This window comes from Saccopteryx leptura, chromosome 1 (assembly GCF_036850995.1).
Source record: "Saccopteryx leptura isolate mSacLep1 chromosome 1, mSacLep1_pri_phased_curated, whole genome shotgun sequence".
NCBI lineage: Eukaryota > Metazoa > Chordata > Mammalia > Chiroptera > Emballonuridae > Saccopteryx > Saccopteryx leptura.
This window is the reverse complement of record NC_089503.1, coordinates 104,104,957-104,129,668: the sequence shown is the minus strand read 5'-3', so window position 1 is coordinate 104,129,668 and position 24,712 is coordinate 104,104,957. Positions and strand designations below refer to the sequence as shown.

The following is a 24,712-nucleotide window of genomic DNA, read 5'->3' as shown; positions in this document are numbered from 1 at the left end:
TAGGTTGTATTATAATTAGGTAAATCTATCCTCTGAGTCTTTCAGAAATGGTAATTATTCAGAACACATAACTGCTATGGTCAGATCATGGCTATAAATACTATTAAGTGCTGTTTAATATTTAAAAGTTGACTGCCTTGTCCCCGGTGCTGACATTAGTTTCTGCCCAGGAACACACTGTTGTCCTCAAATCAAGTCCATTGCAAGCTCTTTTTGCATCAGACTGTCCTCCACATCATGGGGACTATCGTTCAGTGCACCCCCCCCCCACTAAAATGCTTCCTTCCTGTGGCACAGGAATCACTCAGTGCTGTCCCAGGCTGGGCAGTTTATTGCTTCAACATCATGGACCCTCAGGGCTTGGGGAAGGAGAGGGGGTAACTCCTGAGTGGCTGCAGGTCTCATTCTGCCCGACCTTGTACATCTCCCTGTCACTTTGCTTTTAGACCTGGCTAGAGGACAAGCCAAGATTTATCAGGGAGCATTAAGAAGACATTAAGAGAATTATTATGAGCAGAAAGAATAGGTGTCTACTCCTAGGAAAGCAGACACCTCATTCCATTTTCCAGAAGTACCCTTACCTTCAGTATCTCACTCTGCACATAATTGACTTTCAGTGGCACACCACCCTTGAGGCTCAGAAGTTTCATTCCCTCCTATTTGTCTCATTCAGAGATGAAGACTGTTAAGTCCAGACGAGCTCAGAGGGCAGCTTGGGTCACGGCCCGTTTCCTTCTATAAGCTCTGAAAAGCCTCCGCGCATCTACCTGCATGGAGAAAGACGACCATGTCTTGATGAGAAGAATAAGTACAGTTGCCCTTCCTACTTCTGCGAAGCAGGGTCTCCCTGCTGTAATGATCTCATAGGCTTTCTCCTCCAGAGCCTGAATTATCAGTGTGCCTTTGGTCTGGAGAGTTCATAGGTGGAGCTCCCTGAGTTTGCCCGGGTGCCAGAGCGAACATCTCGGGGGGTGTCAGGGCGGTCGCACTGGAGCGTGTATCTCTCCGCAGAGGGTGAACAGCCTGGAGTTGCTGCCAAATAAGAAGTCTTTATAGGGGGCCGCCCACTGGTCTGTTGACATCATTCAATGAGAAAATTTTCCAGATAGAGAAATTTAGGAAAGAGACCAGATAGAGGGTAGAAAAAAGTATAGGTGTCGGAACAGCCATTTCCTTAAATGGTTGTGAAATGTGATGGGGCTCAAATGGTTGAAACGGGGACCTCTGTGGAAGCGCTGTGCCTTGCCGCCGAGCTTCCCGGCTGGCTGCCGACAGACAGTGCGATTCGGGTTTGGGCTTCCAAACCAGCACAGCAAACACATCTCAAGTCAGGTGTTCTTTCTTTCTCTAAAGGCCCAAGCCCACTGAGGAACAGACGCCACACAGATGCAGTCCCCTCACCTGTCCGTCTCTACAAAGTGTTACATGCTGGAGATGAGGGTGTACCCAGCCTGTGACTAGGAAGACTCCTTTAGACGAGCAGCTTTCCTGAGGATCTGAACTTGGGCCACATGCCTAGACTTTTCCTCAGCCCACAACCATTTTACCTAAAGTGTCAAGGGTGGGGACCCCTTGGAAACGTCCCAGCACCCATTGCCTAGGGATCACGTGCTTATATCCTTTTTGATCAGTCACTGTCATTCCAGAGACTCAGAGAGCCAATTACAGTGTCAAGGGCGAGATAATGCTGGTGACTGTGGTGTCGAAGATCCCAGCTCTCCCTGGGACTCTGTACCACCACCCTGGGAGAGAGGACTCTTACTTCCACCTCAGCAGTAACTCCTGACTTCTGAGTTGATAGACTTTTCAAAAAAATAAAATAAAATCATTTTATTTCTGTGCACCCAGGAAAGCAAGGCATCTGCATAAATAGTCATCTCTTATAGTATCCCTTACATTGTGGCACATTTGGAGGTCCCACCAAGTGTGCTCCGTCCGCCCCACAGGACTGGTAGAAGGGCAGATGGCTGGAAGGATGGGCAGAAAGGGCAGGCTTCCCAGACCCTCGTGGGGCAAGGCAGTTTCTGCTGGACACCTGTGGGTCAGGGCTCTGCTTCCGTTCCAGATGTGCTAACCAAAACCATCTTGAGGGATCTCAGTTACCCATGATCCAGACCCATCTTGGCACACAGCCAGGCTTCTTGACGTAACCCCAGCCCCAGTGTCTGTCTTGGATGCACCCAAGTTCCCGTGGTGCTGTCCACAGCCTCCCCCACTAGTCAGTACTTAAGTGAGATGTAGACATTGGCAGAGAGAGGAAAGAGGGAGTGAGACTGGTCACACACAAGCGACAGCCCGGTCTCCTGGCCCCTCTCCTGCCTCAGGCTCTGACACCCTCTGTTCCCTCCCTGCAGACGCTGGATGGGCACATGGTGGTGCGCAGCCACGCCCGCGTGTCATCCCTGACCCTGAAGAGCGTCCAGTACACGGATGCAGGAGAGTACGTCTGCACCGCCAGCAACACCATCGGCCAGGACTCCCAGTCCATGTACCTCGAAGTGCAATGTGAGGAGCTGCTGCGGACAGACCTGGGAGGGAGCAGCCCCAGCGGGTCGGGATGAGAGGGGGCATAGCTGCTAGGACCTGATTTGCCCCCAGTGAGCACCCATCACGATCCCTGTGGCATTTGGTCCTAGGGAAGAGCTTTGTTCCCAGGGCACCTCCTCCTATACCACCCCCAGGCTTCCTACAAGCCTGTCCGCCCTCTGTCTCCCCGTGCAACTCACAGGTTGCCCAGACAGCCCCGATCTCCACCCTGGGACTGGGTCCGCTTCGGAGCCCGCCCACCCACCTCGCAGTGCCAGGAGACAGGATATGTAGGGTCCATGGTGGTGGCTCTTCCTCACAGTCATTGCCATTCATTGCAGATGCCCCCAAGCTGCAGGGCCCCGTGGCCGTCTACACCTGGGAGGGGAACCAGGTGAACATCACCTGCGAGGTATTTGCCTACCCCAGTGCCACAATCTCGTGGTTCCGAGATGGCCAGCTATTGCCAAGCTCCAACTACAGCAATATCAAGATCTACAACACGCCCTCTGCCAGCTACCTGGAGGTGAGTGGGGGCTGGGGCGGGAAGGCATGATGTGACTGTACATAGGCTCCCGCATACTGCTAAAACCAGCCTTGCTTCTCAGGCGTGTCCTGATCGGGGAGCCATGAGCTGGAGGAGAAACAGCTGCTGCCTGGCTGCTTTCTCTCCCTGGGCAACCTCAGGGCTGGGAGCCAGCGCCTGCCTCCCCGGTGGGCCCGTCTCCTGTTCTTCTCTCTGGTTGATGCTTCCTGCTTTACTGGTTCTATTCTTTACTAACTTAATCCAATAAATAAGGACCTGAGGCTATGGCCATCCTGTGAGGACATGTAACCCAAGAGCTCCTTCTTTCAAAGGTGACCCCAGACTCTGAAAATGACTTTGGAAACTACAACTGTACCGCAGTGAACCGCATTGGACAGGAGTCTTTGGAATTTATCCTTGTCCAAGCAGGTGAGCACCCCTTACGACTGCACTGCCCTTTAAACCCATGCCAACCCATTTTGTGTCCTTGGCTGACACTAGGACAGTGAGGAGAAGAGAGGGCCAAGGTCAGCAAAGCCAGAGGGTCAGGATGCCGGGAGCAGTGGCCCGGGGTCCTGGGCCTGTGGAGAGAGACTTGTATGGTGAAGTGGGCTGGGAAGAGAGGGTACGGGTGACAAGATTTCAAGGCTCAGCAGAAATGAGAGACAGGCTTCATGACTGCCAGGTGTGTCCTGCCTGAGGCTCACCTGGGTCTCCCTGTGTGTTGTCCCCACAGACACCCCATCTTCACCGTCCATCGACCAGGTGGAGCCGTACTCCAGCACGGCACAGGTGCAGTTTGATGAGCCCGAAGCCACAGGTGGAGTGCCCATCCTCAAATACAAGGCTGAGTGGCGAGCTGTGGGTGAGGAGATGTGGCACTCCAAGTGGTATGACGCCAAGGAAGGTGAGTGGGGAGGAGTTTTTGTTTCCTGGAGAATGACATGTCACTTGGTGTTGGGCACAGTCACCCTTGCACTCCCAGATCCTGGCACCCTGACTGCCCATTTGGGTAGGGTAGCACACCACTGTCAGCCACTTGGGTGGCCAGAATCCATCACATGACATCCTGTTCACATTCCTATGCTGCAACACCATCACCATCTCCTCAGAACTAGGGCATGGTCACGTGTCAGGTAGACTTGTTGGCCGTCTGCCCCTTGGTACTCCAGAACCTGGTTCCCATGCCCCTGCCAGGATGGCACAGGCCATTGCAACCACGTGCCGGGCAGAAGCCCTGCCTAGGTGCTGAGCACAACCAGTCTACCCTGCTCTGCATGTGCAGGTTACATGAGCTGTGGGTGCCTTGCCATCACCCAGCAGTCCTGCTTAAGTACATTCAGGGACAGACTCCCACATGCACCCCAATCAGAACCCACCCTGTAACCCCTGTCTGGGGCCAGTGCTCTGCCCATCTGGGACCATGCTTTCAACTGAACTATTTTTAGCACCTGAGGAGGAGGCTCCGCAGAGCCATCCTCAGTGCCTGGGGCCAATGTGCTCGAACCCATTGAGCCATGGCTGTGGGAGAGGAAGAGAGAGAGAGAGAAGGGGGAAGGATGGGGAAGCAGATGGTCACTTCTCCTGTGTACCCTGACCAGGAATCAAGCCTGAGACATCCACATGCTGAGCTGATGCTCTACCACTGAGCTAACCAGCCAGGACCTCCAACTAAAGATTTTACAAATGACCCTTGGAGGACTGTGATTTGAAGATTCTGAGTTCAGCTTGTCTTTCCCTGAGGATTGAGTATATTTATATCCAACTCACCTTGTGGGGTTAAATGGAAACAACACAGTGAGGTGTGTTTTGTTTCTGTGGAACTTTTTAATCCTGGCCCTGCGTGTATGAGAGATAATGCGAGTGAGATGGGAGGTGGCTGGCACACGAGAGGCGTTTCCATCCACACACACCTTCCCGCCCAGTTGTACAGAGAACTTGTTCCCCAGAGAGCTTCCATGGTTCCGTCAGCTCTGGTGAGGATGACGGTTCCAAGTGAAACATCCACATCACCAGGACCAGAACTGGGAGAAACAGTTCCTTTACCTTCCTAACTTCCTTCTGAAACCTTGTACCAACCCTGAGGCAGATTGATCCCATTTTTACAATCTAACAGGCTGGGTTTTTTTTCTTTAATCACTTCTAGTTACTTTTTTACTGTATTAAAAAATATATAACATTAAGATATATATATATATATGACATAAAATATACCATTTTAGCCATTTTTACGTGCATAGGTCAGTGGCAATAAGTGCAGTCACACTGCTGTTCAGCCATCACCACCGTCCATCTCTGGAACATTCTGACTGTACCAGAAGCTGCACCATTTCTCACTGGCTCCCCAGCCCCGACTCCTGGCAGCCACTGTCCTACTCTCTGTGTAGCGGACCACCCCAGCCACTTCATATTAAGTAGAATAACAGTACTGGTTCTTCTGTGCCCGGCTCATTTCCCCTAGTCTAGTGTCCTCCAGCTGCACCCGTGTTGTAGCCCGGGTCAGAATTTCATGCATGTACACCGCATTCTGTTTTTCTACGCATCTGTCCGTGACACGGGCTGTGTCCACCTCTTGGCTATTGTGCATCATGCTGCTGTGATCATGGGCATACAAACATCTGTCCCAGGTCCCTGGTTTTTATTCCCCCGTGTGTAGTTCTAGAGGTGGAATGGCTGGATCAGGTGGCAGTTCCGTGTTTAATCCTTTTGACGGCCCGCCATGCCCCTCCCCACGGGGTCAGCCCGCCTTGCCAATCGGCTTTCCATCCTTTGTGATCCTGTCCCTCTCCTCGTCACAGCCAGCATGGAGGGCATCGTCACCATCATGGGCCTGAAGCCCGAGACGACCTACACGGTACGGCTGGCAGCCCTCAACGGCAAGGGTCTGGGCGAGACCAGTGCAGCCTCCGAGTTCAAAACACAGCCAGTCCGTAAGTACAGCGGCAGCGCTGCCTCTCCCCACCCCTGTTCTGGGGGCCTGGCCGCTCCTTGTCAGATGACAGCTTTTTGTCTTTCAGATCCCACTGCTCAAGGTGGTCCCACCTCGCAGTCCCTGGCCCTCAGTGATGACTGACTTCTGATCCCCTTATCCTCCATCTCGAGGGCTTGGTGACACTGTCCCCCTACCACTGACACATTATAGGAGGGAACAGGGGGCACACGCAGTGTGTTGTGGAGGGAACGTGGCGGATTGGCTTTGCAACACAGGTCACAGAAGCCCTAAGCACCTCATGACTTGAAGGAAGAAGGTAACAACGGCAGGGACAGCTCACATAATTAGTTGAGGGATGTTTGATGCAGCAGAGCTGTGGAGTCACAGGAAAGCAAAGACGGCTGTGAGAGGGAGGACAGAAGCCAAGTCCTGACCGTGCAACGGGGAAAACGATGCTGAGACCTCTGACTCTTCCGCCCCTCCTGGCTTCCCACCCCAGGAGAGCATCGCAGGGTCCTCCTCCCTCACGTCGTCTTTCAAGAGTCGCTTCTTCCTGATTCTTTCCAGGGATGCGTTTCTGCTCTCCTCTGTCTTTCCTGCTGTCCTGTAGCTGCTTACCATCCTCCCCCCCACACACACACACAAGTAGCCAGGCTCCAGGTGCACCCTGTCCCCGACTGTCCCCCCCTAGGACTGAGACTCTGCCCCCCCCCCCCACAGGGCCGTGAGTCCGCCCAGCTGAAGGAGATGCTGTAGAACAGGACCCCTTGAGTGGCCCAGAGCTCCTTCGGCCCTCAGGTTCCTTCAGTTAAGATCCAGACCCGGACTCGGTTGCTTCCTTCTCTTTGAAGCTGGAGACCCGCCCATTGGTCCCTTGCCTCTCCCAGAAGCAGAAAGCTGGTGGTATCTTCCTTCTGCACGGATGACTTATTTCTGGATTTGAAGCAATTTGATCATTTGAGTACCCAGTGCCGTGTGTTCTGTGGGTCCCAGTCATTTCTTTTATATCTTCTATTTTTCCCCATGGGCTTGTCTCTCGTCTTTCTTCCCGTCTGTGTTCCATCCATGGGAAGGCAATGCAGACGTCCCTCTTCCACGTAAGTGCCTCTTTGTACCTCATTCCCTGTCTCTGAAGTGTTAACACCTGCAAGTCCTTGTTCTTAATTAAGTTCCCCTCCCTTTTTTGTCTCCTAGAGGCTGAAGTAAATGACACCGGGTAGGCCCTGACCACGCTGACCGTAGCCTGGCTGTGCTCTAAGAGCTCACGGCCGTAGGTTACTCCAGGGGGCTAACCCTCATCTTGTTTTAGAGCATGCGACTCTGTGCATTTTTTTTTAAATCATATATATTTATTTCTCTATGTGGCATTTACCCTGTGGCTGAGCCCTGCATGGTGGGCGTCTGCAGGTGGTCTCTTAATAATGGGCTCTGCCTCACCTTTAACCAGGATGCCAGAAAAGTGACCACATTGTCACCAGACCCCTATTCTAAATCCCTTCCTAGGGAAAAAAATAATTTGAAAGGATTAGCACATTTGCTTTTCGGTGATAAAAGAATTGAGCATGCCATGCCTTTGTTTCTGTATCACGGTGGACTGCTGGGGAGAGGCGGCAGCCACAATTTTAAAGAAAAGCATGAGGTTCAATTCCTGCCATGGAGAGATCCTGCTGGCCTGGGTCCAGGCAACTCTGATCTTTAGCAACCTGCCATTTCCATGTTTGGGGAAACTAACCAGCCACTTAGTGGCTCTACCACCAAGCATGGCGAGAGGGTGATGATTCTCCCTGGGAGGGACGCCCTAACTGCGTAAGCTGTCACTACCAAGCAGAGGGAGCAAGGGTGACAGGAAGCTGGCGTACTCTTCTGGGAGCAGACCTGGGGTCCGCTCTCCCAGCCTGTACTGGGGCCCCCACGCCCCACTTCCACCAAGGCCAGTGTCTCGGCTGCGCTCGGAATAGCGGAGGAAGTGTTACCCAGAGAGACTTGAGGGCAAAAAAAGGTATTCAGAAAGCTGTCCACCCTTTTCATAAAAAAGCTCCCAGTTCCTGAAAGACACTCAAGGAAGCTGATCTTTAAGGAATTTATTCAGAAATACTGCAACAGCAGCAGAAACTAAGGAGCTCCGGTGGGCAGTATGAGAGTCTGAGCAAGTGTTCAGTGAACTGTCTCAGCAGACTCGGTTTCTGAATGAAACCGATTCTGGAAGGGACAGAATGAGGGTGGGGTTGTCAGGTGGGACTGACAGCTGTCTGCTCTGGGCAGGTGGCTCTTCCCTGACTGAATGCAGAAGGGGCAGCTCTGGGTGTGAGAGCGCCTCCCTCCCAGGTCCTGACGCTGGTTCTCAGCCCAAGTTCTGTCCCTGCTCTTCTACATGTCACTAGTACAGGACATGGGCTTTGGTTACCTTACAGAGAGGAAGGCGGTAGGGGGCCTTCTTGGAGATTCTCACCAGTTCTGGGGTTTGAGAATCGAATCAGAGCAGCCGTGTCTTGAACTTCAAAGGCTCCAGGTGGTTTTCATTCATCACCACCTCAGACCTTGTAGAGGTGAGAACTTCTGTTGCAGACACTGTTTTCAAAGTCAGTGTTTAATTTTGTTTGTTTTTTTAAAGAAACCTCTAGACCTTGTTTGTTGTCTGATAGTATGAAAATAGTCAATTAACCCAGATGCCAAGAAACTCTGGAAAGCGATGGGGTCAGCTCTCCGTTCCAAGCAGATCGTGAGCAGTACACTAGCAGACACTTCTAATAGCATGGAAAGCCGGGTTTTGCAACCATTTAATAAAAGTATGGTTTAAAGAATTAAAAAGCAAACTTCTTTTTAATTTTTTCATTGATTTAAGAGAGAAGGGAAGAGAGAGAGTGAGAGAGAAGGGTAGGGAAAGTGAGAAGGGAAGGGAGATAGAGAAAGGAAAGGAGAGAGAGAAGGGGGAGAGAGAGAGAGAAGGGGGAGAGAGAGAGAAAGGGGGGAGAGAGGGAGAAGGGGGAGAGAGAGAGAAAGGGGGAGAGAGGGAGAAGGGGGAGAGAGAGAGAAGGGGGAGAGAGAGAAGGTGGGGAGAGAGGGAGAAACATCGGCTATAGTTCCCTTTGGCTGTTCCCTTCTAAGAAAGCAAGCCTCTTTTAGAGCGGAAGACCATGCACAGCTTTAAAGATGAGTGAACCTTTCTCAGGAATTGAACAGAGTAAGATGGTAACCATGTAGAAATCCATGGGAACATCGTACTCCCACTAAAGTTGGTGGTTAAGGTCTTTCCTTGCCTCCCCATAGCCCTCCCAGAGTTGCTGAAGTGGGAGCCTAGCCCAAGGGATGGCGTGCTTACTCATATCGATCCTATAAATGGATATAGTCGGAAGATACCAGCATTTACCATTGCCAGGATAACACCCACTTACGCTACTAGGTAGTGAGGGCAAGTTTTAGGAAAGACCTTTTCTGTGTTCTCACTCCCATTGCTTGGAAGGCACGAAGGTTGTCTGAACTTAGGTGAACAGTCAGCCATCAGCAGGTACTCCAGTTCAACTACGTGCTTATGCCGAGCACAGGACCCAGCGGCCTGGGTCTCTGACGCTGGCTCATCCTGCCTGCTGACGAGGCATTCCCCCCTGTAATGTTGGGGCACAGATACACAAAGCACCCATGACACTAGAGTTCAGCGCTGAGTGCACCCTCACCCCAAGGGAGAGCAGGTCCAGGTCAGCGGGAGCTGGTGCGCGGGACAGTTACCGCAGCCATACTCCTGGGCTGCAGACATTAGGTGAGAGTGCAGTAAACATTAGCGCATCACTAGAAGTTCATCAAGATGTGTCAGTAATGGGGTTGCTTTCCCAGTCCCCTAATGGACTCCTCCACACTCAGAGGCATGAGTATGTGAAAGCAGGGATGAGCGGGCAGAACTAGCCAACACAGCCAACACCTCAAGGATTCCTGCTTCCAAGCTGCCAAATTAGGAAGAAAGGCTCGCCTGTTAGAGAGTCTTGTGTGCGGTTCCTAATGGATGTGTGATGGTAATGAGGAGGCTACGACTTTAAAGAGACACGTAGAACTCCAACTCCAACCGGGCAGCATGCCTTTGTCCCATGTATTTCTAGGACAAATGTCTTCATGCGGTTCAGACCCTCTTAGGTGGAAAGCTGGTGACCTGTGATGGCCTTGGGAGGGGCCGCTTCCTTCTAAGAGCAGCTGAGGCCCCTAAAGGGATGATGTCACAATACATCTTGGGCCTGGTCTCCCGACTGAGCCACACACCTTCAGAATTACATGGCCTAAGTATTACCTCTTAATTGCTTCTGTACCGTGAAGCAGAGTAAACGATCTCTTTCAGGGCCTTAAGATTATATATGAATGTATCTCTGCTTTTTAAGGGGCATCTTGAGATTTCTGTTTGCACATGTCACCCCTAGATGGCACATTGGAGGTATAAGTCAAATGCCTTGTAACATATTGCAGTTAAAGCACATAAAACTCTACCCCTTTGCCAAAATAACATAGACAACCATGCAAACAACTTGACCCAGAAATAATAATAAAAGAAGAAGAGATACACTTTTACCTGAACCAACCAGGCCATCAAATTGTAATGAGTTAGCAGCCTATCTTGTCCTGGTTCCAGTGACATTGTAGTGCAGAGTGTAAGGAGGTCCTCTTATCTGGAAGGTGTAAGGAAGACCAAATCCTAATTGTCGAGGCAATGTTGAAGATACGATGTTTTTCCACATTTTCATCTAGCTCTCAAGAGGACTTTGTTTTCGTGATTGTGGATGGGAGTGTTTGCTAATGGAAAACTAAGAGCTGTCCACAATGTCTTGGCTGTACCCTTTCTCCCCATGTTCCATGCATGAAGTTAGTTACAGTTGCCTGCTTAGTGAGAACAACATTATTATTCACATCACTTCCCATACACAAAATAGCATCCAGAGAATCATATTCTGCAGGGTTCTTGTGCTTCTTTATTTGTTTGTTTGTTTGTTTGTTTGTTTTTGGAGGGGAGCAGAGGCTTTTATCTCACCAGGATGCCAAATAATGCAAAAATCACACTGTAGTAAACATTAATCTGTAGGACTGTCATTTTTTTTTATTTAGATATTAAAATTAGGGAGTGAGAGAAATAGGTTTTGCTATAAATATATGCCATTCGTGGAAATATAGCCTACATACAAAACACGTAAAGAGATTTCAAACACGAGGAGCCCAGGTCCATTTACTTGTTCACTAACTGAAGCTGGGGTCCAGGGTCCTTTTCGTCCTATCCCTCTGGCTCTCCAGAGACTGCTGGTCCTGCTGAATTTGGCTGTTTGTGTTCGGACAGGGTTGGAGGCCTCTGCAGCTATTCCTGGCCCAGGTCCCTTACCTGAACCACAGGCTGGCGGGTGCACAGGTTTATGGCTTGAAGTCAGAGAACCCTATTCCCTGTAGTCCTCCTGCTGCCTATTCTTGTGCATGGTGTCTTCCTGTCCATTTCAACTCACTTCAGCCCCTGTTCCTGACATCCTGGGATTTCCTCTTCTGTTTTTTCATGCAGTATCTGTACGCCTTGATGATCTTTTATCTCTTTTCTTTATTTTCCCAACCTTCGCTTTTCTTTCCTCAGCGGCTTCTGCTAGCTCCTCCACCCCTGTTTCATTGTCCCACGCAGATAATGAGTATCATCTTCTCCATCCATCTCTCCACAGGTCGCTTTCCACCAGCCACAGTGGGTCTGCCTAGTGTTATTTCCTTCGCCAGGTGATAATTCAACTCTGTTGGCGGAAAACTGCACTGGGCTGCAGAGAAGCAAATAAGAAGGGAATAGGCAGAGGGTCTGTCAGATTCACGGCAGGCAGTGCTCTCCGAAGGGGAGGCAAGGGAAAAGCATGGTCCTGGACAGAAATGTTTGCAGGCTGGTGCCTGAAGCTATTTCAGCCCGGCCTCGTGCCGGATTCCTAGTGAGCCAGACCAAAGCTAATACTAGGAGATACTATAGGACTGTGCCCAGAAAAGTCTCTATTCTGCAGGGTCAAAAGAAATGGCTTGGGAGGGGGGAGTTGTGTTTCCACTCATTTTAATTGGCACAGTTGGATTCAGACGTTTAAATTGGGAAGCAAGGCCTATACTATAGCTCTTTGCTTTTTTCATAAATGCATCTATTTCTCATAAATATATAGTTGTGAGAAGATACATGGTGTCTGACTGAAGATGTCCCCAGCGGGAGGTACCTAGGCAGACTGTAACCCTTCATGGCAAGCCTTGTTTTTTCTCTATAAAATAGGATGAGCAGTTTCTCTGACCCTGACCTCCCTCCTCACCTAAAAACCAATGAACAGCACGGTGTTCGCCAAGCTGTGCCTGCCACCCCGGAGCAGTGCCGCTAAGCCTGACAGTGATGTCACCTGCTCAGTCCCAAGCAGTGTCGTCCTGCCTGAGCGTCACTCGGTCACAGTCTGATCTTACCTGGCTGCCCTGTCCTCATGTTCCCCTGCGTCCTCAGCGTAGAGAGAGCTCCCGGCCTGCTATGGTTTATAGAGTTTTGAACCTCTCATTTTAGGGGAGGCAGGGGAAAGAGCAAAGTGGGACAGCAGCTGAGTGAATCCCAGGGAGTCATGTGGACCCCTGCCCCAGGCAGCAAACGGGGTGCGGGCAGGGCTGCGCCACCCGGCTGGCTGTGTTCTCCTTAGCACATCCGAAGTCCCTGGACTTTGGCTGCAGCCACAGGAAGTGTCTCAAACCCCAAGTTGGAACCTCCTGCGGCATCTGTTTGACTCAGAAACAGGCCCACCAGCCCATGCAGTCCATGCTTTCCAAGCTGAGTGATGTAGCAGCCAGAGTTCAGGCATGGGAACCAGAAGCAACCCTGGGTTCAAATCCCAGCTCCGCTACCTCTGGATACAGCTCCATGAGGAACAAGTCACTTGACCTTCCCAAACCTCAGATTTCCCATCTCTCAGATACAGGATAGATTCTACCTGCCTTGTAGATATCTGTGAAAATTCTTACCATGAATTGCAGCTATAATGTGCAATTCGTGGTAAGAATAAATGAGGTTATGTTATCTTTAAGGTATGAAAGTAATTTGTCAGCAGAAATCAATAATCACTTTAAAATATTTATATTCATATTGATAAGTCAGAGAAAGAAGTGAGAGATCTCTGTCTTTTCTGAATAACAAGGCCTTATAGAATACACAAACACTGATGAGTGTGTCTCCATTCTCTCCTTCACCTCTCTGAGCCCTTTCTGTCCTTCGTGTTTCCATAGCAACGTGGCCTCTTCCTGCCCTTACTACCACAGGACCGTCTAGTGAGTACGGAGCTGAGCTGGCCTTGGCCAAACTGCTGCTTGTTGCAGCTGCGCCTTCGGGGTTGCAGCGCTGCCGTGGTTTTCCTGTGTGTTAAAGCACCAGCTGTGCATGCATGGTAGCTCCTCACCTGGTGCACTCTTCCAAGCATGCTGTGTGCCGGGTTGTGAGAGCAGCCCCGTCAGCCCCCGGAGAACTAGCCTGGTCATCCAGAGAATACTCAGTGCATGAGAAGACTTTTCTAAATGTGCTTTCAAGTTAAAATTAGAAAAGCGTTAGAGAAGCACTGGTGAGACAAAAGAACAGCAATCTCTCCCTAGCTTTTGTTGTCCCTCCCCACTAAAGCGCGTGCGTGCGCGTGCACACAGGCACGCAGGCACGCGCGCACACAGGCACGCACGCACACACAGGCACGCGCACAGAGACATGGAGGTGCTCAACTAAAAGTAGCTCCAAGACAGAGAACGAGGGAAGAAGGCAGAGATAATGGCTCTGGCGGGGAGGCAGAGGTTTGAGGCAGGAAGGGAGGACTCGGGAGGACTCGCTGTGTCTTGACAGCTAGCCCTCCTCTGTCTGGAGCAGAACGCACATGGGGAGGGGCGCATCTTCCCCCGAAGGCCTCTGTGGTGCCCGGGGCAGCCCTGGCCTGAGGCAGCGAAACCAGGCTTTTTCAAGTCTGTGCACTGGGAATGCAGGTGAAAGCTCTGGAACTCATCTCCTGATGAAAGCGCTGGGGCCAGCCTGCATCACCTTGTCCACGGCAGAAGCATTACACTTCATCACAACCGGGACACGTTCCAAGCCGGTCTTTATACTGCTCTAATGAAGTGAGCTTGGGGGTTGGGCCTGTACTCCCTGACAGATCAATGGGAGCGGCTATGTGTGTGTCCTCTGCTGTGCAAGAGCTTTAGGTTTTATAGTACTTCCAAGTGCACTGGAAAATGACACACATCCCCATGAGTAGGGTTCGAGTGAGGAGGCAGAAAGCAGGTATGCAGAGCACAGCTCCCACTCCCTGGGCCAGGGTTTCTGATAACGTATTGAGAAGAAAGGAAAAGATTGTTCTGGCTCCATGTGTTGCATGAGACGGTTCTTTTCCTCTGCTGTGGAATATAGCCGAGGGTCTGCTTTCTCGGTGTTCCCTCCATGTGCGTGTGTGCTGCAGTGAATTTCAATTCCCAGTGCTTTTGAGGTTTCATCTTATCCGCAAAGCAGAGTGGGTGACAATGAAGTGTGCTCACTCGGGTTTAATTCCAGATGATTTATTTTTTGCATTTGGAAAAGGAATGCAACTAACAGCACCCTTTTTTCTTCTAACAACAACGATCCTGTCCTTTCCAGTGGGGGTGCAGGGTGTGTGCCAGGTGCACTAGGGGAAGGCTACCTTACATGCCTGCACAGCTCGTGTCGTATGTAAGGTATCTCACTGCAGGTCAGTCTTCACTGGAAGTAAAATACAATCCTGGATCCAGATTTTTCCTTAAAGAAGAATTAGGTAGTTTCTCCGCTGACATAGGTTTAATTTTTAAACATCAGACATTTCTGCCCCACAGAAAAAAAAATGCTTAGTCGTGACATCCAAAAAGAAGTTTAACTCTTTTTATTTTGAACCACCTGATGACTGGCCCCTCTGGGAGGTTCTGGTTGGACACTGAGGTAAAGGCAAGAGGGTCACAAGTGAGCAGTGGCCTGGGTTTAGCATGAATGCATTTCCCAACAGTCAGGCAAAACGTGCACCTGCCGATCATGGTAGAACTGATAACTCAACAGCGAGGAGCACACAAAAGTCCATCAGTCATCAGTACGTCAGCAGGGTTGAAGATAATGTCTCCTATTTTCGCTAGTGTATGGAGTGTTGATCTGTTTGTAATTATGAATGAATGAAGGTGTCCTAAATGAAATCAGAGGGTAAATTTCTCAGTTGTATACAGCTACTGCAGGGCACCGCTGGCTGGAATGTGCCAGAACTGGACAATGCCAGACAGTCGGAAGCACACATGGTATCAGCTCCTGGTGACAAGGGAATACATGACTTGGTTAAAGCATTTCTCTCGAATTAGTTTTCAACAGTGGTGTGCTTTGGGCAGAGGGGTTTCCCCACCTCCCTCTTGGCCCCTTCTTCTCTCTTAGCTTCAGTTGGCAATAGCCAAAACTTCCCTTGCCCAATGAAAGTCGAGGCAGGAAACCCAAAATACCTCTTGACAAAGCAAGGTCATTCGTGTCCTATTTAAGTAATAAGTTGGAATGGAAATACAACATAGGACAAAAAGGGACATGGGTAAGTCCAAACTAGAAAACATTTTTGTTTGTTTTTTTATTTCATTGTAGAAGTTGAAATGTGTCTTAGCAGTATAGCCACAATTCTAAAGAGATTACTATGTCCACAAATGGGCAAGTGTTTGTTTTATGTCCCACTCTCAGGCTCCTTGGGACAGGGGTTTAGTTTCTGCTGTTCATTGTGGACACAGCCATTATCTCACCCACCAGAAGGAACCCTCTCCCCTTTCTGCCCTGGCCTCTTCCTTTTACTGTGTGTCAACTCAGTGTCTCAGCCAGGCCTTGGGATAGTGTGGGTAGAAGAGGAGGGACATGAGGAAAGATGCCCAGGGCCAGCTTCTCCACCTGCAGTCACCTAGTTTCATTCAGCCCGTGCCCTTCTCATTGCCCCGAAGGAGACACACAACGTGTTTCATCCTGTGATGTCATATCCTGTTCTTACAGGGCGCCTGGTCTACACCTGGAAAACCACAGGATTTTCCTTCCTGACCCATGTTCTGATTCACGTCCCTCATTTTCCATGGATACGGAGACATTTCTGGAACCTGTGAATAATAACTTGCTTTTCTTTTTTTTCCTTCAACAGTCTCCTGGATTGACTTTGCCAGCTGGGTCCTGACAGAAATACCTCCCTATTTTCAAATAAGTGTACATGCTCTTTGATGTGTTATTAATAACACGGTATTGCAGCTGTAGCTAATGCTTTGTTGGTGTTAACCAAATGCTCTTTATGATTTATTCTCCCGTTCCTGGGCGGTGTTACTGTCCTCCTGATGTTTCCTATATATGCTGCTAATTTAATTTGATTTCTCCTTTTATTTAGTCTGTGATTTTGTTGTTGATTTTTCTCCCTGCCCATTGTTTACATCAGTTTTCAATTTTTTTTGTATTTTCCATGTGACCTTCTCCACTTTCCTTTCAACCAATCATGTGCGTGCGTATCATGTGACTTTGTCATGTGGCTTGCATGGTGCTGATGATGTCGTCCACGCTGGTGAACAGAAGGTAAAACTCTTTGTTCTGATAAGTGAAATGAATCTGGGACCACAACCTGGCACCTAGGGCCCTGTTTTCCTGTCCCAGATTCCTAAGTGAAGCCCTTGGGAGAGTTCCTCGTGTCTTCAATTCATACGCAGAATCCATCATTCTTTGCAGCCTTAACATGACAGTTTGATACTATGGCAGCCTTTGGTTTCATAGTTTGCTTTAAGAAGTTTGGCCATGCAAGCTGCTATCTACAGGAAAACCACTGTAGCCCTAGCCCAGTTCACAAACTTGAATTTTTACCAGATAGCTCATAAAAAATTATTTCCCAGGAAGCAGTTTTGTAAATTAGCTTTACAGCATTGTAGTTTCACTTTATCCAATATTTCTAAAAACCACAGTTTCTCTAAAATCAGTCGTATTTCTGCAAAAAAATGTATCTGTTCACAACACAGAGATACTACAGCGAGACGCGCATCAATCGCAAAGGTTGTATTGGCTCCAAACCAAGGAGAGAGCGTCATGAAATTCATGTGAACTGAGGACTTTCCAAAAGGAGAGATTTAAGAATTTTGAGTTAGAACAGTTTGGCTGTGATTGCTAAGGTGTCACTTTTTAAGAGTGACCCTCTCCCGGGCAGGGGGGAAAAATCAAAACAAAAATCATTTGACAGTTATTCATGACAGGAGGTTTCCATGTTATGGAGAAACACATGATTGACCCTTGTAGCAAAGGAGAGTAGATCATAGCCCAATTAAGCACATAGCAGTGACAAAATTATTAGTATTGTGACTGCCACAACCTTTTGAAAATATCACACACTTCCCATAAAGAGAAAAGGGAGCCTCCGCTCACAGCCTTTCCCGGTGAAAGTCAACACCTTCTTCAAAACCTGCCCTGGGAATCACACACGTTCTCTTCTTCTAATTGAAAATTTTTCACTTCAAGTCACAATCTGAGACACACACACAGGCTGCACTGATCCCGAAACCAAAACTAACACCAGTAACCGCCCAGTGTGCCTGTGCATGCCAGGGTCTCCTGTTGACCTCACTTCTCTGAAAACTCATTGGGCGACATCCACACAAACAGCCTGTCTTGCATGTTCTCTGGTCCTGGTCTGTCCTTTGTTGCGTGCTCCCCACATGTATATATGTGTTTGTGTGCCCTCCCGCTCACCCCCACACCAACCACCTCTGAGGACTTCGGCTCTCTGGGTATGACCACTGTGTTCCCATGTCGTCCCGTTTACATCAAGACTCCTGGAGAGAGGTCTTGGCTCAAAGCTGTCCTTATTACCAGAAAAGGAGATGTTTGATGTTTACATTGTATGAAATTAGGTAGAAATGTCCCCAAAGCAAGGAAACATTTGATCAAATCTTTGACCTACTTTAAAAAGTATTCTAGCCTGACCAGGTGGTGGCGCAGTGGAAAGAGTGTCGGCCTGGGGTACCAATGACCCAAATTTGAAGCCCCCAGATTGCTGGCTTGAGCACAGGCTCACCAGTTTGAGCACAGGCTCACCAGTTTGAGCGTGGGATCACTGGCTTACGCATGGGATCATAGACATGACCCCATGGTCACTGGCTTAAGCCCAAGGTTGCTGGCCTGAGCAAGGGGTCACTGGCTTGGCTGGTGCCCCTTGGTCAAGGCATGTATGAGAAGCAGTCAATGAACTACTAAAGTGCTGCAACTATGAGTTGATGCTTCTCATCTCTCTCTCTTCCTATCTGTCTGTCAGTCTCTCTCTCGTTAAAAAGAAACAAAATTCTATTCTGTGAGTCTTAGGGCAGGCAAGGACTGTTGGGAGCCTAAGATTTTCTTAATTCCAAGTCTCACCTCAAATATTGTGGATTCAAAACTTCCCTAAGGGGAACCAGGATCTTTTAGACTTGAACTGCTCAGAGGCCATGACTGCTCAGAGGCTGACCTGCTGGGAGAAAGCGCGGACCTTCCCCTTGAAATCTTAAGTGTGAGCAGATGATAGGTTGAAACCTGTTTTTTCTTTTTTAAAAAACAATTTTGGTCATTTCTGTGCAATGTTGTAATTTAAAATAAAGCAAAGCACAGTGTTAACAAGGCAGAAACTAATTCCTGATTCTGAGGAGAGATACCTTTCAGACATTTTCAGCACGGGAAGAAGTTGTTGAAGATGTTTCCCACAGTTGCCCTAGAAACACACCTTCGCGGCGGTCTTCAGCTCTCAGTAAAAAATGTGGCTGGTACTAAAACATTTACTGAAAGCTTGTAGTATCACAGAGCGTGATTACCCCTCATCAAACCACATCCCTGTCTGTGACAGGCCCTCTCCTACCAGTTGCAAAGGAACAGGTAGAGGACTTGTTATTCAGATGAGCTACAAGCAGCACAAGCAGCAGGATATGGCCTTTAATCATAAAATTTAAGGGGAGAGATCAGAGAAATAAAATTTACTGGGGTGAGAAATAAAGCTTAGTTAACATTATTGTCACCTTTCTCTGGGCATTAGCAAGGATGTAAGGCAAGTTGGGCCTAAATGAGGAAGGGCTAAGTGAGCAGGAGAGTCCTTCTCTCGGCAGTGGGTTTATACCCACTAAGTGATGAAATCCGGTGTTCCCTGTTCACCATGCCTTCCAAAATTGCCTGGGGCCACTTAACATGTGCCAACTGGTCTGTGCACCCTAGGTCTCCAGCCACCGTGTTTCTGAGCCCAATGGCACTGAATTAGAAGAAGGGAGGTGAGCCTGATAAGTAGTGGCGCAGTAGATAGAGTGTCAGCCTGGGATGCTGAGGTTCCAGGTTCCAAACCCTGAGGTCACTGGCTTGAGCGTGGGCTCACCTGGCTTGAACGTGGGGGTCTCCGGCTTAAGTGTTGGGTCACTGACATAATCCCAAAGTCGCCGCTGCTTGAGCAAGGGATCACTGGTTCAGCTTGAGCCCCCCCTCCATCAAGGCACAACAATCAGTGAACAACTAAGGTGCCACAACAAGTTGATGCTTCTCATCTCTCTCCCTTCCTCTCTGTCTCTCTCCTTTTCTCTCTCTCTCTCAAAAAAAAAAAAAAAAAAACAGAAGAAGAAGAAAGGAGGTGAAAACAAGCATCAGTATCGTACTCCAAAATCACTTGAGTCCCTAACCTCCAGAGCTTTGCATTTTGTGAGGAGGGGTCCATGACAGGGAAACTGAGGCCACTATCCGGAGATCTCAGAAGTGGGTCTGCTGTGGGAGCTCAATGCCCTGACACACAAGTCAGTCTCTAATACGGCAGGTGCAGCAGCAGGGCCTCCTCCTCCAGCAGTCCCACCAGCCACTGAGCAGTATGTAAACGCGACTCCCCGCCTCCCCCTACCAGCATGTGTGTGCTGCGAAGCCTCCGCACCCCTCTTCAGTGTGCTGCATGTTGAGCATGGACCCCACCCCCCCTGTTTGTAATGATCTTTTTTTTTTATTTAGCAACTGACACTGACTTGTACTACGACATGGTGATTCTGACGAACTAAACTCTTTAACACCCACTCTTCCTTCTTAGATTGAAAACATCACTAACTCTCCCTTCCATGTCTTCCTTGATTTTTTACAGCTGTGTGTCTGGATGGCCACGTCTTGGGCAGGTGGACACAGACATTTCCCCAGGGGCTCTGCTCTGACCACCTTCATTCCTAGGGACCCTCTGTACCTAGGAGGTTGTTGTGTCAGGGGAGGGGACACAGGGTAGAGAGCTAGTGTGAGGGGACTGAGGAGCAAGGCAGTGACGGGCACCAACCCCCATCCTGTGGAGAGGGACGAGGGGTCATGGCAAGCGCAGTGTCCCTAGTGTTTACAAGAGTGAGGCTCCTCCCAGAGCCTCCTACAGAATAAGTAATTTAATGTCCATGAGATAGTGTTGAACACATGCACACCCACATCCCCTGTGTCCTCAGAGGCAGGACTGAGTTAATTGTTGGTATTGGCAGTTATTTCTGTTATAACTTCCCTGGCCTGGATCAGCCCCATAACCACAAGCCACACCTTCGTGGTTAGAGTTTCTTTTTAGGATAATTAAATGAAAATAATTGGTCAATTAATCTGCCAATGTTTTCATGACCCACGAGGAAGGCATTGGTATTTTTGTGGTTTGGTGCGTCAGAGTTCATTTGTTACCAGCTGATTTGTATTTCATGCCACACTTTTCCTGCCCACAGCTCCCGCAGCATGCACACACACACAGAGACACTCACACTCACGTTTGCAATTCCTGAGAAAACTTGCCGGAAGAGATTTGTGAACCAGCTGCCTCCGTGAGCTCAGCCACAGAGAGCTAAGCATCCTTTCTCTGTAAAAGCGGGACACTGGACATGCCCACACCCACTTGTCCTGTACCCCAGTAGTTCCTGGAGTCGGGGACCAGGATGGCCAAGAGTCAGGTCCTACTAGCATAAGAAGATCCTTGACAATTAGGAGAAAAGAGCTCAGGAGAGTTACTTATTAACTCCAAAGATTTGATTAAGGGAGCAATGCTTAAGACAGCTGAGCCCCATCTGTGCACTGTTGGCTGCTCTGTGGGACTGTCAGAAGACCACCGCAGCACTCCTAGAATAGCTAGGTAGGTTGGCAAAGGGGTCATCAAGGAGAGCTTGAGGACCCGAGAATGTGTGCAGCATGGACCGCATTAGATTCCCTTGTTTGGCATGTAGGGCGAAGCACTGCCTCTCAGGAAGGAGAGTTTGTGGTCTAATAATTCTAAATCCTGACTCCCTTATGCATTTGCTGACCCCCTCCCCCTACCGCCAAGGACCAGTCAGACTTCTAACCTCCCAATGTAATTGTGAATGTTCCTGAGTTGGGAAAAATCAAATAGGCTTTCATATTTGAACAGCTAACTCATACATTTGGACTTTTTAAAAACGATAAGGAGGCATTCACAAGGTTCAATTTGTTTGTAATAATCAACAAAATGGGACAGATGTTAGGATAAACAAAAGGAATAGTAATTTTAATGCCAGACGATCCTATTAGATAGAAAAAGGAAAAGGTTCTAAATCGACCCCTCCATCCACCATCGGTTTCTTCTCCAAGGCCCCAAACTGTTCCCATGGGTGAGAATGCAGAGTGGATGAAGGAAGGTCCAGGTTGATCCATCCTTTCCCTGGGGGGCCTACCGGCACCTGAGCCGTCCATTCAGAAGATGTAACTCCTGGTAACTGGGCCTTTTTAAAGTAAAAAGTAGTATATACTACTTTCCTTCTAAAATTCACAAGTTCTGTCTGAATGCCCTGGGCTTGCTGTAATTTCTGTGGTGGAATTCAGATATCCAGCAGTAGATTTCTGACTCCAGAGCTCCTGCAGACGAGGGGAGGACAAGAAGCTGCCCTGGGTTTTGGGACACAGTAGCACAATAATTACAAAGAAGAACCAATAATTCTAAAGAGAATTCATAGAACCTGCCTGTCATGTTTTTGACTATATGGGGTGTCTGTGGTACATTCTTTTTTTTCTTGCATACATGACTCACATTCTTCTAGAAAATACAGAACTGCTTAATATTTCATATATATATATATATATATATATTTATATTATTGGCAAGGTTTATTTTGAAAGTACCGCTGTTTTAGTCTTTACATAAAAATTAGTTGGGGGGGAAATATGAGTCGTGGCTGAAGCGGAACCCGGAGGTGTGATTAACCGTGGGGGTTTCTGCTGGAGCAGCCACCCGGTTGCCACTGCATTGCAAACCAACATCCACAGATCATTATAATACTGGTTTTGCTGAAATTGCCTGTGATGGTTTCAATCCGATCAGCCATCTCAGAGCAGAGAGCACCTGAAGACCCTCTGAGTAATTTCTTCTGCTGTGTTCTCTAAAGCAGTGAGCCTCCTGGGTGCCATGACCCATTTTCTTCAGCATCAGCCCCCCCCTCCGACATCAGGAATGGCTGGGGACTTCTGTTTGCACAGAGCTCAGGAAATAGTCTCTTTATTCCTCATCTAATCTTTTATTTAGAAAAAAAAATAAAGCTGGCAGTAAATGATTGAGTATACATAAGACAATTGATTAAACAAATAGTGCGCTTTCTACATCTTGATGTGCTTCCTGTAAATCAGACAGCCACAAAATTGCTTAGAGTCCCTAGGGTGTTAGTTGAATATGCGCTCCCTTTAGAAACATTGTCATAAGAAGGATATGTTGCTATACAAGGGCCCCAGCATTTTTTTAAATTGATTATAACTGTTATTTTCATTTGGCAGTCAAAACCTTGTCCTATGCACCTTGGAAACTCCAATACCTAGTAGCCTAGCTGGTACTTACTAGCTGCTTAATATACATTTGTTGAATTACTCATATCTACAGCACTCTAAATGACACACCTGAATATCCTACAATACAAAATGCTCTAAATTCTATGAGGAAGTAGTGTAGAGTAACATGGTTATCACTCAGGTAAATTGACAGCAAGGTACAGTGTCCTCCTAACTTTGGTAAATGTAACAACCATGTTCTAACTCTGGTAGTTTTTAGTAGTTTCTCTGTGATTCCAATTATACTTTCTCCTGAAACAAATTCAAAGATAGGAAAATACCTTCATCAAGACTTGGTTTCTGCAGGGATTTCTGGGCAAGGCTTTTATTCTTTTGTCTGAAGAGATTTCGGGTCTCCATAGATAAGACATTTTTAAAGATAACTTAAAAAAAAATCTTTTTTTAAAGAGGACAACTCTTTGCCTTAGAAATATAGAATTGTTGATTTTGAAGTATATTGCCCTGGAAGTAGATGAATATCCTATATTTTGTTTTCTCTCTCTTAGAGTGTCATGAAAATAGCTACAGTGACCTTGACTAGTACATCTGAGAGCAATGACTGTCACTGTATGACAGTGATGTCACAGGGAGAAGGAGCCCGGGAGGACACCAGGTCCAGTGTCTGCAGTTTGCAAATGTGGAAACTGAGGCAGTGATCTGTCCAAGGCAAAGATCCCCTGGGCCCTCCTGTGGCATCCTTTGTACTCAGTTCAAAGGGATCGTCACAGACATCAGAGAAACTGCCCCTTCTAAATAGATACTTCCCCAGAAGCAGAGTTCCACGGTTTGGCAATACATTGAAACTCCACTTGGAGTCTCTTCTTAGCACTGGATACTTATGATGACATAAAACCTAACAGATTATTGTCTAAGACTTAGAACAGTCCAGCAGGAGAATTTGAAAAGCGTACATGGCTTGCTAGTATCTAAATGTTTCCCACTGAATAGCTGGGGCCAGTGGCTACATTGTGACATAAAAACAGGACAAGTCTTTGCCTAAAACCCCTTTAATCTTTTTATTCTTGTTTTTCTTATTCTTTAATTACTGGTTGAAGAAAACAGACACCAAGCACAACTCTTCCTAAACATTGTATCCCTTAGACATTACCGTTGTGCATCTTCACTGTTGTAGCTATTTATTGTGCAATTACTCCTCCTCCTCATGCCCAAATGTACATACTAATCACCTTGGGATCTTGTTAAAATGAGAGTCTGCATTTCTAATAGGCTCCCAGGTGACGTGCATGCTGCTGGCCCAGACTAAGCTTCAGGGTTCTCCATTAGTGCTTGTACTCTCTCTATGGTTCCAACTCGTCTTAAAGGAAGGGAAGGACACAGGGCCATTGTAAGGTTCCCAGAGCCGCCGATGAGAAACATGGGTGACCAAAGGTACACTTTTGGTTCTTGTCATGTGTCTGCGATTCTGTCCTCCAGAGGACAAGCCAGGACAACCTACCCAGGAGGTAACTAGTTGTTTTACAGGCTCTCCCAAGAGTCCTGTCTGAGACCATGAAACAGATTCAGAGAAAGTCCCCATGGGAAGCACAGGGCTCCCAAGCATGCTAAATCTTTGTTCCACTTTCTGTATCAGGTGTCTCCTCACTTCGTTGCCTTCAGCATATGCTAATGAAATAGTTCCTCTTAAAGCAAGTCAGCATCTTGCTCATTGAAGAGCCACCCCAGCCCTGCTAGTGGGTACCATCCAAGCTCATCTCCCCTCTCCACCTTGGGCTCCCAGGGCTACAAGCTGGGGGTGCATAACAAGAATCATTGACCTTATCCTGTCGAGAAATGCTCAAGACATTTCCCTCTCACTCTCCTCACAAAGAAAAAGACTTCCGTGATTGTAACTTTAATGCAACGTGTCAAGGACGGTCTCTCAGTTCCCTCGGCCATAAATGCAGGACACTGAACAAGAAACTTGCCAGTGGCAAATTGT

General features: G+C 48.3%; 1 protein-coding gene across 10 annotated transcripts in view; it reads left to right on the top strand.

Moving 5' to 3' along the window:
• The window catches only part of NCAM1 (neural cell adhesion molecule 1), a 333,139-nt gene that overhangs the window by 284,538 nt on the left and 23,889 nt on the right, over nt 1-24,712 (top strand). For all 10 annotated transcript variants that reach the window (XM_066372980.1, XM_066372962.1, XM_066372953.1 and 7 more), the window contains 5 exons: nt 2,355-2,505; nt 2,868-3,052; nt 3,385-3,481; nt 3,789-3,959; nt 5,851-5,982. In XM_066372980.1, coding sequence (XP_066229077.1) covers nt 2,355-2,505; nt 2,868-3,052; nt 3,385-3,481; nt 3,789-3,959; nt 5,851-5,982 — 736 coding nt within the window. The remainder of the gene's footprint in view (nt 1-2,354; nt 2,506-2,867; nt 3,053-3,384; nt 3,482-3,788; nt 3,960-5,850; nt 5,983-24,712) is intronic.